A 15,927-nucleotide genomic window follows, 5' to 3' on the forward strand; every position below is an offset into this window, starting at 1 on the left:
ACTACCTCTCTCTATGTAGAGAGGACTGAACTGGCCTGGGAACCAAAACCATCTGATGGAGACACGGTTCCTGGAAACTCCCAGTCAAATGGGAGAGACCTACCTCCTGTCACTGGGAAGATTAGAATCATATGTTCCATTTCAGTTGAACCAAGCTCCTCTATCTGCAGTCATTCCATCATTAAAATAGTATCATTGCACCTGCAGGGACAAAAAAGAATGGTTAGATATGGAGTCATTCATATTTGTTTTGAGTATCCTTATACTGTATACCTGAAATAGAGTTGTTTTAAATTTGGGCTATAGCCCAAATGTATGTATGTATGTATGTATGTATATATGTATCTATCTATATATATATAGATATATATCTCAGTGTGTTTCTGAGATTCTTGCCCTTTGATTCATACGGAAGGAAAAGGCAATTTGGACAGCTGTCTATCTAGTTCTTGCCTTGGGAGAGAATTTAGCTTGGGGTTACGATATTTGCTGAGTGCAGATTTCTTTGGCCTGGGTCATGTGAATGAGTGAGCATATTTAGAACTTGCTTTAGGAAAGCATATATGGAACTTTGTTGGGGAGGGTGGGGGTTGGAGTCTAGAAGACTGTGGAAAAGGAAAAGAGTCAGCTACTACGTGGCAGGTTCTTCAGTGCTGCTGCGCCCTTGACCTAAATAAGTAACTGAAACTCAAATATTATTTAGGGCCTTGAGATGCAGTGTGACCTACCAAATAGAGAACCAGCCTTGAAGTTAGAACGTTCCTTAACTCCTGACTGTCCCATACTATGATTTGCTAATCTCATCAACGAAACAAGTTTCTGCACTTATATGTGGATCCAGATCTGGTGTGATCGTAGGTCTAGACAGAAACAAAACAAAACAGACCTTTGAAGACGACCACCTCAGCTGTTTCCTTAAGTCTCTGTGAGCCCTCAGCAGGGGGCAAGCCTTATCTCTGTCCTAGCCACCTCCATCTGTCACACTACCAGCCTTCCCAATCTCTTTCCAGTTACTTTCATACTTTGTTTATCTTTTTTAAAAATACGGTAATAATTATCAAGATGACTTGAATTCACAGAACCGCCTTAAAAATTCAGAGAAATTTCTTGTGTTATTTCATCATTTTGATGAGAATCAGTGTGGCATACTGACTAGAGAGCTGGCCTTGAGGACAGGAAGACCTGGGTTCAAGTCCTGCCTATGATACATAACTCTGTGACCTTAGAGGCAGCTAGGTGGTGCATTGGAGAGAGCTCTGGGGCTGGAGTTAGGAAGCCCTGAATTCAAATCCAGCCTCAGATACTAGCTGTCTGACCCTGGGCAAATTATTTAACTTATCTGCCTTGGTTTCCTCAACTGTGAAATGGGGATCATAATAGCACCTACTTCCCAGGGTTGTTGTGAGGATCAAATAACATGTTTGTAAAGCACTAAACACAGTGCCTAGCACATAGTAGGGCCTTAATAAATGCTTGTTCACTTTCCTTCCACTCTCCTGGGCAAGTTACTTAACATCTCAGTGCTCTAGGCAACTGTAAATTGCCAAGAAGGTGCTGATCTGCATTGGTAGAGGGAGTTTCCTCACCTGGGAATTCTTTATACCCGTGAAAACACCAGTCTTTATACCTGTCCTTCTGATAACCTTGCAGTATGACAAGGGAACTTACTGTGTATGTCATACAAAGAATTTAGTCTGGAGAAGATTTCTGAGGCATAGGAGAGTTCTTCTAACATTTGAAAGGCTGCTATATAGGAAAAAAGATATTAGACTTGTTTTGTATTATTAGTCCAGAAAACAGGCCTGGGTAGGAATTTCCAAGAGACAAAATTCAGCTTAAGATAAGAAAAAAACTTCTAACTTCTAGAACTGTCCAACAATGGAATGGGCTGATTTGTGCTAAGTGGTGAGCTCTTGGTCACTAGAAGTATTCAAGCAGAGGCTGTTGCAGAAGATATTCTTGCAATGAGTAGTTTAGAACAGATGATTTCTAAGGATCCTTCCAACTCTTAAGATCCTTTATAACATAATGCATGATGATATGTTGTATACCTATGGAGAAGTCTATGTGATATATTGAATGGAAAAAGCATTGTGCTTGGGAATTAGGTGACTGGAATAAAATATTGACCAGCCAATTGGCTGGAAAATGAGGATGATAATATTTGTTCTACCTGCCTAACTATGCTATATAAAGGTCCATTTTTATTACCACTGCTATTATCATATATCCCCATTTTACAGTCTTCAAGATCATGAAACCAATGAACGGTAGGGTGGTCCCCTTGCCCACAGAGCATATCCTTTCTAGGGTTTAGCAACTGGGTATCAGGGACTAAGGAAAGCCTTTGAGTGTCATTGGCAATCTCTCTCTCTCTTTCTCTCTCTCTCTCTTTCACTCTTACTCTCTCCTCTAAATCTTTCTATTTTTTCTTTAAATTTATTATTTGTTTATTTTTAACATTCTTTTTTTAAAATTTTGAGTTCTAAATTCTCTCTCCCACCCTTCCCCCACCCACTAAGAAGGCAAGCAATATGATATCAATTGTACATATGAAATCATGCAAAAAATATTAGCCATATAAGAAAAACCAAGAAAAATAAAGTGAGGAAATTATACTTTAATTTGTACTCAGAGTTCGTGAGTTCTTTCTCTGGAGGTGGATAGCATTTTTCCTCATGAGTCCTTTGAAACTGTCTTGGGTCATTGTTTTGATCAGAGTAGCTAAGTCTTTCACAGTTGATCATTGTTACAATATTGCTGTTACTGTGTGCAATGATCTGGTTGTGCTCACCTTACTTTTCATTCGTTCATATACGCCTTCCCAGGTTTTTCTGAAACCATCCCCCTCTTCATTTCTTATAGAACAATAGTACTCCATCATAATCATATGCTACAGCTTGTTCAGCCATTTCCCCATTGATGATCATCACCTCAAATCATTGGGAATTTTAAAACATAGGTAGGAAAGACAGGGAAAAGAGAGGAGAAAAAAATAATAGAAATCAGAAGAATAGGAGTAGAAGGAAGAATAATTTCCAGTATACTCTAAACAGCAATGCTACTTTCCTGGATTGAGGTGATAAAGTCAAAATCATAAAAATAAGAGAGTAGAGCAGAATGAATTAATAACCAATACTTGTGTTCACATAGTGTTTTAAGGCTGACAAGGCACCTTTTCACAATAATGTTAGGAGACTGGTAGTGTAAGTATTATTTCCACTTTGTGAATGAAAAAACTGAGACTCAGAGTTGAAGTGCCTAGCTGAAGGTCATACCATTAAGAGCTGAGATTCAATCCCAGGTCTTCTTTCGATATATCCAGTGCTTTTTGCACCATGACACACTGGTGTAGTGGGGAAGGGGAGGGGCCCAGAGGATGAGGCCAGCCATTTGTGATATGGCTGGTTCCCTATCACCACTGATCCTTTGCTTGATGGTCTTTCTCTCTTAGCTAAATGAAGAGCTGGATCAAGTGGTTGAGAACTCAGATAGAGTGGAGGAGAAAGAAAGGAAGGACTCCAAAGACAAAGGCTCAGGTATTTTGCCAGGTGAGTTGGAGGATGAGTACTAGGATGGGGGGCAGGGGTGGAAAGGGGAGGAGGAGCAGGAATAAAGTGGGTTGGGTTGGGGTAGAGCATGTCCTTATGGCTTTGATGCAAAGAGTCTTCAGTAAAGCATCGGGAGCAGCAAGAACCCTCTTTGAGACACCTGGGACTGGGGAATGGCTCTGAGTGGGTGAGTGAGCACCTTCATCTCTCTTTGGTGTCTGGTTGCTTAACATGCTCTTCTGTCCCAGTTGAGTCTCTGGTTACGGGGCCCAATGAGGAGATCCCTGTTCCCTTATTTCTGAAGCCATACATATTTAACAAGGTTGGGCAGACAGAGGACTCATGGGTAATGTCATCCCTTCAGTCTAGCTATGTCTCACACCCAGGGGTGGGCTGATCTCCCCCAAAGCTATCTGGGGAGGCTCAATGATGCCAGGCCACTTGGTGGAGTATCTAGAAGTTCAGAGGTTTCCCACTGCCTCCCTCCCTGCCAAGGGGTTACTCCTCAGAGTGCTCTTCAGGGCATGTGTCAGTGCCTTTGGGGGAGTCCCCTTTAGTTCTCTTCAGGCATTACTCAGTACCATGACTTCCTTAAGTCATGGTCTCCTTGGGGAGTCTGGTGAACTCTATGGACCCCTTATCAGAATAATGTTTTTAAATGTACAAAATAAAATACATAAAATACATTTTAGGGATTACAGATGAAACCAATTACATTGAAATACAGTTATTCGAATATTAAAAAGAAAGAGACTCATGGACCCCACATTAAAAGAATGCCTGTTATAGTGGAAAGGGATCTGGACTTGTTGTCAGGAGCTCTAGGTTCAAATTTTATCTCTTGGCACTAGCTGTGTGATCAGGTCCTTGAGCCCTAGTTTTCTTATCTTATAATGTGGGATAGTAACCCTGGCACGATGTATTTTACAGTGTTGTAAGAAAACCTGCTTTGTTAGGTGGTAGGAGAATATGAGCACTTGTTTTCTCTGGGATGGGTACACTTGCAGCCTGCCAGACAGGTCCGTTGACATGTGATAGATAGCCTTGGCCTTTCTTAAGTTTCTGAGTCGGTTTAGGCTAAACTTGATGCTCTTTGTTCCTGTACTTGCATCACAGAGGGTAATGAACTAGGAAAGTCTATGAAGTCACTGGCTGTCATGCAGTTAGTCAAGAAAGGCTCTCTAGAGGAGATAGGCATCTTCGCAGGAACCATTGGCCTCCCAGGGACCCGAGACGCAGGAGAGAATCGCAGAGGCACAAACACTCAGCGTTGAACGGGACTTCAGGGAACATCTAGTCCTGTACAAGATGCCCAACACGTGATCATGCAGCCTCCAGTGAGGACAAATCCACTGCCTTCTGGGCCAGCTCATTTTCACTTCTGGATAGTTCGTATTGTTAGGAGCTGTGGCTTTAAATTAAGCTCCAAATATATCACAGCGTTCCTCTATTCTTCCTAGTACTGCCTTCAGGGCCCAAGCAGAACAAATCTAATCCTTCCTTTTTTAAATTTTGCCCTTTCTTTTGACCTTTAACACTAGAAAAAAGAGAGCAGAACACAAAAAGAGGATTGGATAGGAAACCATGAATCTCTAATATATGTATATATATATATATATATATATATATAAAGAATATATAATAAATTCCATACCTGATCTTCTTTCCAGTCCTTTATATACTTGAATACAGTTAGCATATTTCCCCTAAGTCTTCTCTTCTCAAGGCTAAACATCCCTTGTTTCTTCAACTGATGGTTAAATGGTATGGTCCTCCAATCCTTTCACTGTCTTGGTCATCGTCTTCTGAGTTTGTATTCTCTAGTTTGTCCATGACCTTCCTAAAGCGTGATCCACAGAACTAAATATAGTACTCCCAATGTATAAGGACACTCTCAAGGTCTCTTTGAAGAATTCTGGAATCAATTGTGAGATATAGAAGACACTGGCATAGTACCGTCCAGCATGGTGTGCCCTCATAAAAGACACTGGACCAGACACTGAGGTCCTCTCTTGAGCTAAACTGCCAAACTTTCAAACTCTACTGCAGAGAACCCAACTCTGATGGACTGGCCACATTGTTTGAATGCCAAATGTATGTTGCCTGAAAGACTTTTATGGAGAACTCAGGCAAAGAAGGTGCTCATGCAGAGGTCAGAAGAAGGGATACAAAGACACTCTCAAGGCCTCTCTGAAGCATTTTGGAATGGATTGCATGACATGGGAGATACTGGCAAAGGACCTCTCAGCATGGCGTGCCTACATCAAAGAAGGTGCTATGTTCTATTAGCAAAGCAGAATTGCAGTAGCTAAAAAGAAACATAAGATGTGCAAATTTAGAGACATCTCCACTCCAAATGTTCATATGGACTATTTGTGTCCAACTGTGGTAGAGTTCATATTGGTCTGATCAACCACAGTTGAACACACTGTCCCTTGATCCCAGCATAGTGATGTTATTTTCATCCTCTTCAAGACCAAAGGACCACAACCAACCAACCAACTGACCAACTCCCAATGTGATCTGAGCAGGTTAAAAGCCAGTGGCATTATTACCTTCCTCAGCATCCATACTACACATCTCTCAGTGCAGCCTAAGGTTTAATGCCCTCATGACACTCATGCCAGATGCCATGGAGAGACTCATTGAACTGGCAGCTATGTTAAAACAAACAAAAAACTACTACTTGAACTGCTCTCCAGCTACCCCTCTTCTCATCCTGTTTTTGGGAAGGTGACTTTTTTAACCCACTAATAAAAGAATGTGAGAACCTGCTAGGCTAATTCCATAGGAGGATCTTTCTTTGATGTTTTCTTTTATTGAAGGAAAGACTAGTCAGGAAGTGATTGTAGGGAATTTTAGCCTCGGTCAGCCTCTCTGTTTTTTAGTCTCCGTGTTTAAGGCTCCAGGGCATTATACAAACTGTCAGAGCAGGAAGTGAAGACCCAGACTGGCATCTTCTGGTTTTCAGATCTGGAGGGTTATCTAGGAAGTTCCACTGACAGCCAAGATCCCCGTTTCCTGCTTTCAGGAGACAAAGGTCTGGCTTATCTCTCTCTCTCTCTTTCTCTCTCTCTCTCTCTCTCTCTCCCTCTCTCTCTCTCTCTCTCTCTCTCTCTTAAAGAATAGAGGTAGACACTATCAAGATTCCAGTCAGAGATGGAAAACTTTGAGATCAGAGATTCCTGGAAGGATATAGGCTCTTTTTGAAATGACTTTGTATTTATTTTCTTTTTAAAAAATATATTTTTAGTTATTTCATTAAATATTTCCTAATTATATATAAAAAAATTAACATTCATTTTTAAACACTTTACATTCCAAATTCTCTCCTTCCTTCCCACCCTTCCCCCCTCCTTGAAAAGGCAAGCATTTTGATATTGATTATACATGTGAAGTCATGCAAAATATATTTCCATATTAGCCGTGCTGCAAAATAAAACATAGACCAAAAAAAAAAAAAACCCAAGGAAAAAAAAGTAAAAATAGTATCCTTCAATCTGCATTCAGAGTTCATCAGTTCTCTCTCTGGAGTTGGATAGCATTTTTCATGATGCATCCTTTGGAATTGTCTTGTATTTACTTTCAAAATGTTCCCTGTTTACTTATCAGTGTACGTGTATTTTACTGCCACCCTTTTCCACCAAATAGAATGTGAACTTCTCCAAAGTAAGACTGTTTCATTTTCATCTTGGGATCCCCAGCACTTATCACAGTGCCTTGCATGTAGTAAGTGCTTAATAAATGCATGTTGAATTAAATCCAGCAATTCAGTTTTTTTAAAAATATCCTTTTATTGCTATCTTTTAGGAAGCCATCCCTTATAATAAAGAATTAAAAAAAAAAAGAGGAAGAAAAAAGTTCAGGAAAACTAACCAAAATAATCAAAAGAGACTGATGTATATGCAGTGTGCCACACCCTTGTCCCCTACCTCTGAAAAAAAAAATAATAAAGCAGTGGGTTTTTGTGGGGACGATTGTGTTCCCCTATTCCCTCTTTGGGGCTGAACTTGATCACTGTAATTTTGAAGCATTCGGTTTTGATTTGCATTGTTGTAGTCATTACGGATATCATGTTCCTGGCTCTGTTTTCTTTATCTCTTTTTACATTTTCCCATGTTTCTCGGTAACCATCATGTTGATGGTTTTTTATAACATAATAATATTCTATTTCATTGACACTGTGCATCTTACAGTGTAGTCTAAACCAGTCCTCAGTTGATAGGCATTTGCTTTGTTTCCAGCTCTTTGCTTTTACAAAAGGTGCCACTCTCAATATTTTGGTGTATATGGGACCTTTCGTTTGGTCATGGCATGTATTGGGGTCGATGCCTAGCAGTGGGTTCTCAGGGTCAAAGGCTATGGGCATTATTGTCATTTTCTCAGCAACTCAATTTAAAATTTTTTAAAAAACCTTTTTTTATTTGAAACTTTTTGTGATTGAGTTGTTTCAGTCATGTCTGATTGTCTGTGACCCCAGTTGGAGTTTTCTTGGCAAAGATACTGGAGTGGTCTGCCATTTCCTTCTCCTGCTCATTTTGCAGATGAGGAAACTGAGGCAAGCAGGGTTAAATGACTTACCCGTATGGCTAGTAAATGTCTGAGGCCAGCTTTGAATGTAGATCCTCTTGACTCCAGAGCTGGTGCTTCATCCACTGTGCCACCCAGCTGCCCCGCTTGAAACTTAACAGACATCATATAAAATAAGCATTTCCATGTATACAGTAGAACATGAAACTGCAAATCTCTATTATTTTCAGTTTGATTTTCTTTTAAAATACATAATAAATTCAATATGTACCTCTCAAAGCTGTCTTACTAATCTGTGATTCTTTCTGGCTTTTTGTTCTCCTCTATGCATTTTTTAAAATGCTTTGATGACCTTTCTGTCTTTCTTTCTTTCCTTCCTTCTTTCTTCTTTTCTTCCTTTCTCTTTTTTATTCTTTCCCTATTCCTAATCCTGACTCTCCCTCCCCGCCCTTCAAAGAAAAACCAAAGGAAACACAAAACCCAGATAACAAATATTCAGCAAGTCAATTTAAGAGACGTTTGTTGAATGCCTACTATGTTCATTGCCCTGTGCGGTGCATAAAGATGCATTGTAATGACTATAATAGTTGACATTATACATATAATTTGCAATATGTTTTACATACATTATTTCATTGTCTGATAGGTACTATAGATATTATAATCTCCATTTTCCATTTGCCCCATTTTACAGATGAAAAACATTTTATAGACAAAGATACAGGTGAGAAACTCAGAGAGGTTTAAATGACTTTCCTATGGACAGCAAATATCTAGGACGGGATTCAAACACAGATTTTCCTAACTCTAAATGTAGTACTCTCTCCACTGTGCCATTCTATATGACATAACTTCTCTGGGCCTCAGTTTCCTCAATTGTAAAATGACGGAGTTGAACTAGATGGCTTCTGTGGCTCCTTCCAGCTCCAAGTCAATGATTTTATGAGTCCTGTTGCATCGAGAAATAAGACACAAGAGTGTAATAATCATCAAGGTCATATTCCCGATCTTCAGCCTTCCTTGTGAGACTCTTCAGATCTCTTTTCTCCACTCCCACAAGAAAAGGAGATTCACACTTCTTTAGTCACCATTGTCATCATCAAGAAGCATTTATATAGCTCTGGCTACTTGGTAGATACTATGATGCAACGTTTACACTTGAGAAGCTTTCAGTCTAGTTTGGGAGACAGGACATGTGTACAGAAAGCTTCATAACAAGACCAACTAATATGGATTGTCATGGTACCGGTACTGGCCATAAATGGTATAGGAGTTCGTAGGATCACAGATTTAAAATTAGAAGGCACCGTTCTATTGGGACTATCTAGTCCACCCTATAAATTTTGCAAATAAGGAAACAGAAGTCGGGGGAATCGTTTAGGGTCACAACAGCTAGTAAGTATCAAGGGAACCAGTTCAGGTCAAGGGAACCTCCGTGGAAGATGTGGGACCTGAAGTGGGCTTTGAAGGATGAATAAGACTTATACTAATAAAGAAGATACGGTGATGGAAGAAAGACATGACAGACAGGAAGAGTACGTATCAATATAAGGAGGTGAGCAGAGGCATTGTGTTATGGACAGCACTGAGTAAGTCAGTTTGGCCAGAACTCTCTGTGTACTTATCAGGAAGGACAGTTGTCTCTTCCACATCACAACTTTCCCCATCACAATGTCAGTAAAACACAGGTCAGCATAAGAAATTAAATGGGAATTTTGGGGGAGTTTTGTGGAAGCACAGATGAAATGCAAAGGCCAACAGATGACACAGAGCCTGTGACCAAATACTTAACCCAAATTTTACAATAAGGTACTGTAAACACCCCACAAAAGAAAAAAAAAATCAAACTTCTTCTCTGGTACAAAGAGAGGGCCAAAAAGATTTATGTGGATTTTTCAAATCACAAAGGTGGCTATCTCTAACCCCGGCTAAGTGGAAAGAATAACTGTAGTGGGAGAAAAGCTTGGAAAAACATGTAGGGGCAGGTTGTGAGTGGTCTTGAAGGCAAACTAAGTATGTGGATATCATCCTGTAATTCTACAGATAGCATTTCCAAAACTATGTTCCATTTGATGCTAATAAATTCTTTCCTTCTAAAGTATTATTAATATGGCTGGACCTGAGGTCAGGAAGACCCAAGTTCAAATTCTACCTCATACACTAGCTGTGTTTCCCTGAGCAAGTCAGTGATCCTTTGCCTCTGTTACCTGTAAAATGGGGACAATAATAGCATCTACCTTCCAGGTTTGTTGTAAGGATCAAATGAGTTAATGTTTGTAAAGCACTTTATATACTTTAAGGTGCTATACAAATGCTAGCTATTTTTATTTTTTGGAGTTAATTTTTTCAAACAAAACCTGGCTTTTAAACACATATAGTCAAGTAAAACAAATTTCTGCATTAGCCATGTCCAAAAAAGAATTTGTACTGAGGCCATCACCTCTCTATCAGGAAATGTGTAGCCTTTTTCACCATGAGTCCTTTGGAATGATTGCTGGTAATTGTGTTGATCAGAGTTCCTAAATCTTTCAAAATTAATTGTCTTTACAATATTGTTAGTGCATAAGTTCTGGTTCTGCTCACTTCACTCAGCTACAATTCGTACAAGTCTTTCCAACTTTCTCTGAAACCATCTCCTTCATCATTTCTTACAATATCAATAGCATTCCATCATATTTATATACTGTAATTTGTTTGGCCATTCCCCAATTTATGGCTACCCTCTTGGTTTCCAATTCCTTGCCACTGTGAAAGAGTTGCTATAAATACTTTTGTACATATGGGGCTTTTTCCTCTTTCTTTGATCTCTTTGTGGTGTAGACATATAGTGATAATATTGCTCAAAGAATATGCACAATTTAATAGCTTTGGGGACCAAATTGCTTTCCAGAATGACTAAACCAATTAATAGCTCCACCAACAGTGCATTAACCATTAGCTATATTTAAACTTTTGTTAAAAATAGTATTTTATTTTTTCCCATTACACGTAAAGACAATTTTCAACATTCATTTTTGTGAGATTTTGAGTTCCATATTTTTCTCCCTCCTTCCCTACTCTCTCCCCCACCCACAAGACGGCAAGCAATCTTATATAGGTCATACATGTGCAATCATGTAAAACATATTTCCACATTAGTCATGTTGAACCACTAGCTATTAATATAATTTTTATTAACTAGTGAGAGAAAAGTTTGGAAGAGTGGCCAGGCTGTGGTTGGTCTTGGATGCCTAGCTAAGGATTTGGATATTATTCCCAGAACTCTGCTCCACATCATATGGGGAAGGCAGGCAGTGATCAGTAAGAAATCTCTAAGAAAATGGAATGTTGTGCATGAGGAACATGGGGAGGGCCAGTTTCAATGGCCCATAGAATAAAGGAAGGTAAGTATCATATAATACAGTAGGAAAAGTAGGTTGGGACCAGAGTGTGAAGTCTTTAGAAGCCAAACAGAGGAGCTCATATTTGATCCTAGAGGCAATGGGGAGCCATTGGAATTTATTGAATTGGGAAGTGACATGATCAATTTAGGTAACTCACTGCAATTTAGGTAAATCACTTTGGCATCCATGTCAAGGACGGATTTGAGAGGTGAGAGACTTGAGGTAAGGAGATGCCTAGGAGGCTATCTCAAAAGCCCAGGCAAAAGGTGAGGAGGGCCTGAGTGAAGTTAGTGGCTGTGGGAATAGAGAGAAGGACACAGATTTGAGAAGATATTGTGGAGGTAGAAATGTCAAGAGTTGGCAGCTAATTAGATATTTGTGGTGAGAGTGAGTGAGGAGTCAAGTATAATGATGGAACAGAGTTGGGAGGTGATTGGAACATGGTGCCAGAGGAACCTGTTCCTACTCTAACTACCCTCTCCCACCCCTACCCCGGCCCAACTGTGGTGTTACAGAGTGTGGCGTTGAAATGGCTGACTCTGGGGCCTAGGCAAGATCAGAAAGAAGCTGTTGGCCTGGGAACGTAGAAAGGGGATATGGTGTTGAGGACAAACAGAAGGTCCAGTAGGTGGGAGGGGTAAAAAGTTTGGAGCTTATGGCTAGAGAGTGAGAGTCCTCAGTTTCTTGCCTTTTCTTGTTTATTCAACAAGAGGTTATTGATCAAAAAAAATGTTAAAAATGTCTTTACATGTTTTTAAGGAAGAATAAAATATTTTTTAAAAAGAGTTTATTAAATGCTTTTTATGTGCTAGGCACTTGCTAGATGCTTGGGTCACAAAGACAAACATAAAAGAGTCCTTGCCCTAAGGGAACTTACATTGTGTTGGAGTGAAAAAACAGGTAAGCAGATAAATAAATATGAAGGTGGGGGCTGGGGAGGACACTAGCAACTGATCTTGGCAGATCAAAGTAGTCTTCACAGAGGAGGGCTTGAGCAATACCTTGAAGGAAACTGGGGATTCTGTGAAGTGTGGGGGAGGAGGGAAAGAATTCCAGGCATGGAAGGTGGACCTTCTATGTGCCAGGCACTCTGGTGGAACAGCACAGGTACTGGGGACAGTACCTGTTGGTACATAGAGTCCATGAAGACTACTTCATGTGTAGTAAGCATGAAAAGGTAGACCAGGGTCAGATGGTGAAAAGTTTTGCTGGTCAAACAAAGGAGTTTTTATTTTATCTCAGAGATAGGAGGGCAGCCATTGGAGTTTCTTGAACAGGGGACTAGAAAATCAGTTGTTCCAAGTAATGAGGAAGTCTCCAGTGTGACTTTGCCAATTGGTGGCTAAAATGGAGTCGAAGTTAATAATAATAATAATTTATATTTACATAGTTTTAAGCTTTACAAGGCACTTTCCTCACAACAACTGTGTGAAGTAGATAGTTCAAGTCTTATCATCCTCATTTTACAGATGAGTAAACTGAGCCTTGAAGAGGTTAAGTGACTTGCCCATGGTCAGTCACAGAGCTAGGAAGCCTTAGAGCCACGATTTGAACCTACAGTCTCTTGGTTCCAAATCCAGTGCTCTTTCCACTGGCCTGCTCAAGTTAAAGAGTGACATTGATGGGGCTTTTGAAGCCACAGAATGTTACCAGAAGGGAGGGTATGCAAGAGGGAAAGCTCAGGTGGGCAGAGATTGGCCATCAGAGCTGCCTCTTGGCTCTCCATAACCTCTAACATCATGAGTGAGGAAGCTTTATTTAAGGAATGGAGACTGTTGCTGCTGTTGCCTCTAGGAAAGGAAACTCGGGGTGGGGAACTTCTCTCGTGCTAGATATGGGCAAAAAGACTGCTTCATCTCTTAATCCCTCCAAAGCAAGCTTATGCTTTTCCCTGAAAAAAACTTTACCAGGCAACGAAGGGAAAATAGAACAAAACAAAACAAAATACAAAAGTGTAGAAATGGTCACATTTATGGAGCCTAGAGATCTTATCGTAATATAATTATGTTGGATTCTGGCTGGTAGAGTTCTGTGCTTTGTGTCATCTCTTTCCATCTGCATTCTTATCAGATTTCTGTTGCTGTTATTTTTAATATAGTCACAATGTGCAAGTCATTGTTTTGATTTTGTTTTCTGATCCATATCAGGATATTTTCCCACATTTCATTACATTTTTCACATTTATTATTTTTAAAATAATGTTGTTACATTAATATGTCACAATTCCATCTTTTCCCAGCGATTGGCCATATGGGTTGTTTCCAGTTTTTCACTTCTATAAAGTTATTATATTAGTATTTTATAATAAATCATTTATTTCCCTTTAAATAACGTATTCAGGAGATAGACCTAGTAGTGAGATCACTTACTCAAAAGGTATGATCAGTTTTGTAATTCATTACAAGATAGCTCTCAAAAAGATTGCAGAATTCACAGTTCCACCAACAATCTAATGTGTGCTGTCACCCTGCCAATGATGAATTTTATTGTTCTTAACTATTTTTGCTAACTTGTGGATGTTATGTGGTACCTCAGTTTATTTTAATCTGAATTATCTTGGTTGTTACAAAAAAATATCCAAATAGTTTTTCTAGTATACCTGCATCACAGGTGTAGAATATCCAAAAATGCATTAACTATATCATGATTATAAATAGCCTACACACACTGGGATGGGGAACCTGTGGTCTTCTAGGTCCTTAAGAGTGGCCTTTTGACTGAATCAGTTAAAATTTGGTTTCAGTCAAAAGGCCGCACTTAAAGACCCAGAAGGCCACATGTAGCCTTAAGGCCACAGGTTCATCACCCCTGGCCTACACTGATAGCTCTTTTAAACCCCAAATACAGGGGTAAAGGTCAAACTTTCAATCCCTGTGAGAATTGTTACCTTTCTTCAGTTTTTATGGTCATAGGCCACCCCTCTGTTCCCAGCCAACCAACTCATACATGTCATTTATCATCAGGAGAACCAGATGAGTGAGTACAGAAGTATCTCTGTAGCTAATCCCTACGGTTGGGAAGATGACTCACAATTGGAGTGTTTTATGATTAGGTGGATTAGGAGCGTCTTTTTCTATAGATGAGGGATAATCTTGTCATCATTACTTTGTCTTTCCCCAGTCTTAGACAGCGAATCTGTCATCAGCAGCATCCGCTTCAGCAAGGCGTGCCTAAAGAATGTGTTTTCAGTGCTGTTGATCTTCATTTACCTGTTGCTCATGGCTGTGGCTGTCTTCCTGGTCTACCAGACCATCACTGATTTCCGGGAGAAGCTCAAGCATCCAGTCATGTCTGTCTCCTACAAGGAGGTGGACCGCTACGATGCCCCAGGTAAGACTTGCTCCCAAACCCCATTGCCAGCTTGTCTTTTAGGCCCCAGCCCTCAATCAAAATATGGTTGAACTAAAAGATGTTTAAAGCACTAAATTCTGACTCTAAAATGCTGTGGTTTTCCTTATTGAGTGCATGAGGAGGTAGCTTGGTATAGCAGAAAGAACGTTGAACTTGGGTTCAAATATTGGATCTGTTTTACTCTGACATGGCTCTATAACTTACTCTGCTATCCTCTACCTGTGTGACTTTGGGCAGATTACCTCACTTTCTGTGCCTCAGTTTCCTCATCTGTGAAATGAGATTATACTCTATATGATCTCTAAGGTTCCTTCTAGCTCTAAATCCCATGATCCTAGGTGTATCTGAGATGTAAGGATTGGATTTCTGTGTCTCTCTTTGTTCAAAGTTCAAGCTGGCTTTCTTATCACAAGAAAAGTGAAAGAGTTCAAGGTATGCCTCTTTGTATTCTAGGCTATAGGGGATGATGGCAGTTGGGGTCAAGGATCTGATGGCAGAAGGGAAGCTTGACCTGTCTCAGTATATTGGAGGTAGAATGGAAGAATGTCATATTGAGGAGGAAAGGAAGAAGGACCCCTGTATATTTTGAACTGAAAACCCACTTGTGACCCTTCCTGAAGAGAAGAGAGCTAGGTATTCAGAGAAGGAAGTATTACTGCTTAACTTTTAAGCAATGATGATTAGAGTAGAATCATGGGTGCTGCCAGGTGAGTAAGGGTAAGAGGAGGAAGAGAAGAGAGTTATGGTGGTCAAAGACTATTTGTTCAGGGGTGCTGAGGCAGTGGTCTATTGGTCTGATGGTAACAGTAAAGGTCTGCTGCCTACCTGGATGCAAGGCATGACAAAAAACCTCCCAAGACTTCTCAGAATAGATTACTGCTATCTGCTTCTGGTGATTTATAATGGCAAAAATGCTACTGGAAGGGACCTAGAAAGCTTTGCAAAGATTGCAAAGTCTTGGGCCAGAGAAGGAAAATCAGAGGAGCTCAGCAGGTATTTTCATCAATGCTTACCACTGAAAGTAAGGGATGCAGGGAGAAAAAAAAATTTGATTTGGGAAGCAAACTGGCTAAGATAATGATGTTTGTAAATGAGATTTAGATTTCTGGACC

General features: G+C 40.0%; 1 protein-coding gene across 1 annotated transcript in view; it reads left to right on the forward strand.

The window, feature by feature from the left end:
• The window catches only part of TMEM206 (transmembrane protein 206), a 38,170-nt gene that overhangs the window by 2,665 nt on the left and 19,578 nt on the right, over nt 1-15,927 (forward strand). The window contains exons 2-3 of the mRNA XM_027871878.1: nt 3,455-3,551; nt 14,585-14,794. Of these exons, the coding sequence (XP_027727679.1) occupies nt 3,455-3,551; nt 14,585-14,794 (307 nt within the window). The remainder of the gene's footprint in view (nt 1-3,454; nt 3,552-14,584; nt 14,795-15,927) is intronic.

Source organism: Vombatus ursinus, unplaced genomic scaffold (assembly GCF_900497805.2).
Source record: "Vombatus ursinus unplaced genomic scaffold, bare-nosed wombat genome assembly UNPS02014798.1, whole genome shotgun sequence".
In the NCBI taxonomy this organism is placed as follows: Eukaryota; Metazoa; Chordata; class Mammalia; order Diprotodontia; family Vombatidae; genus Vombatus; species Vombatus ursinus.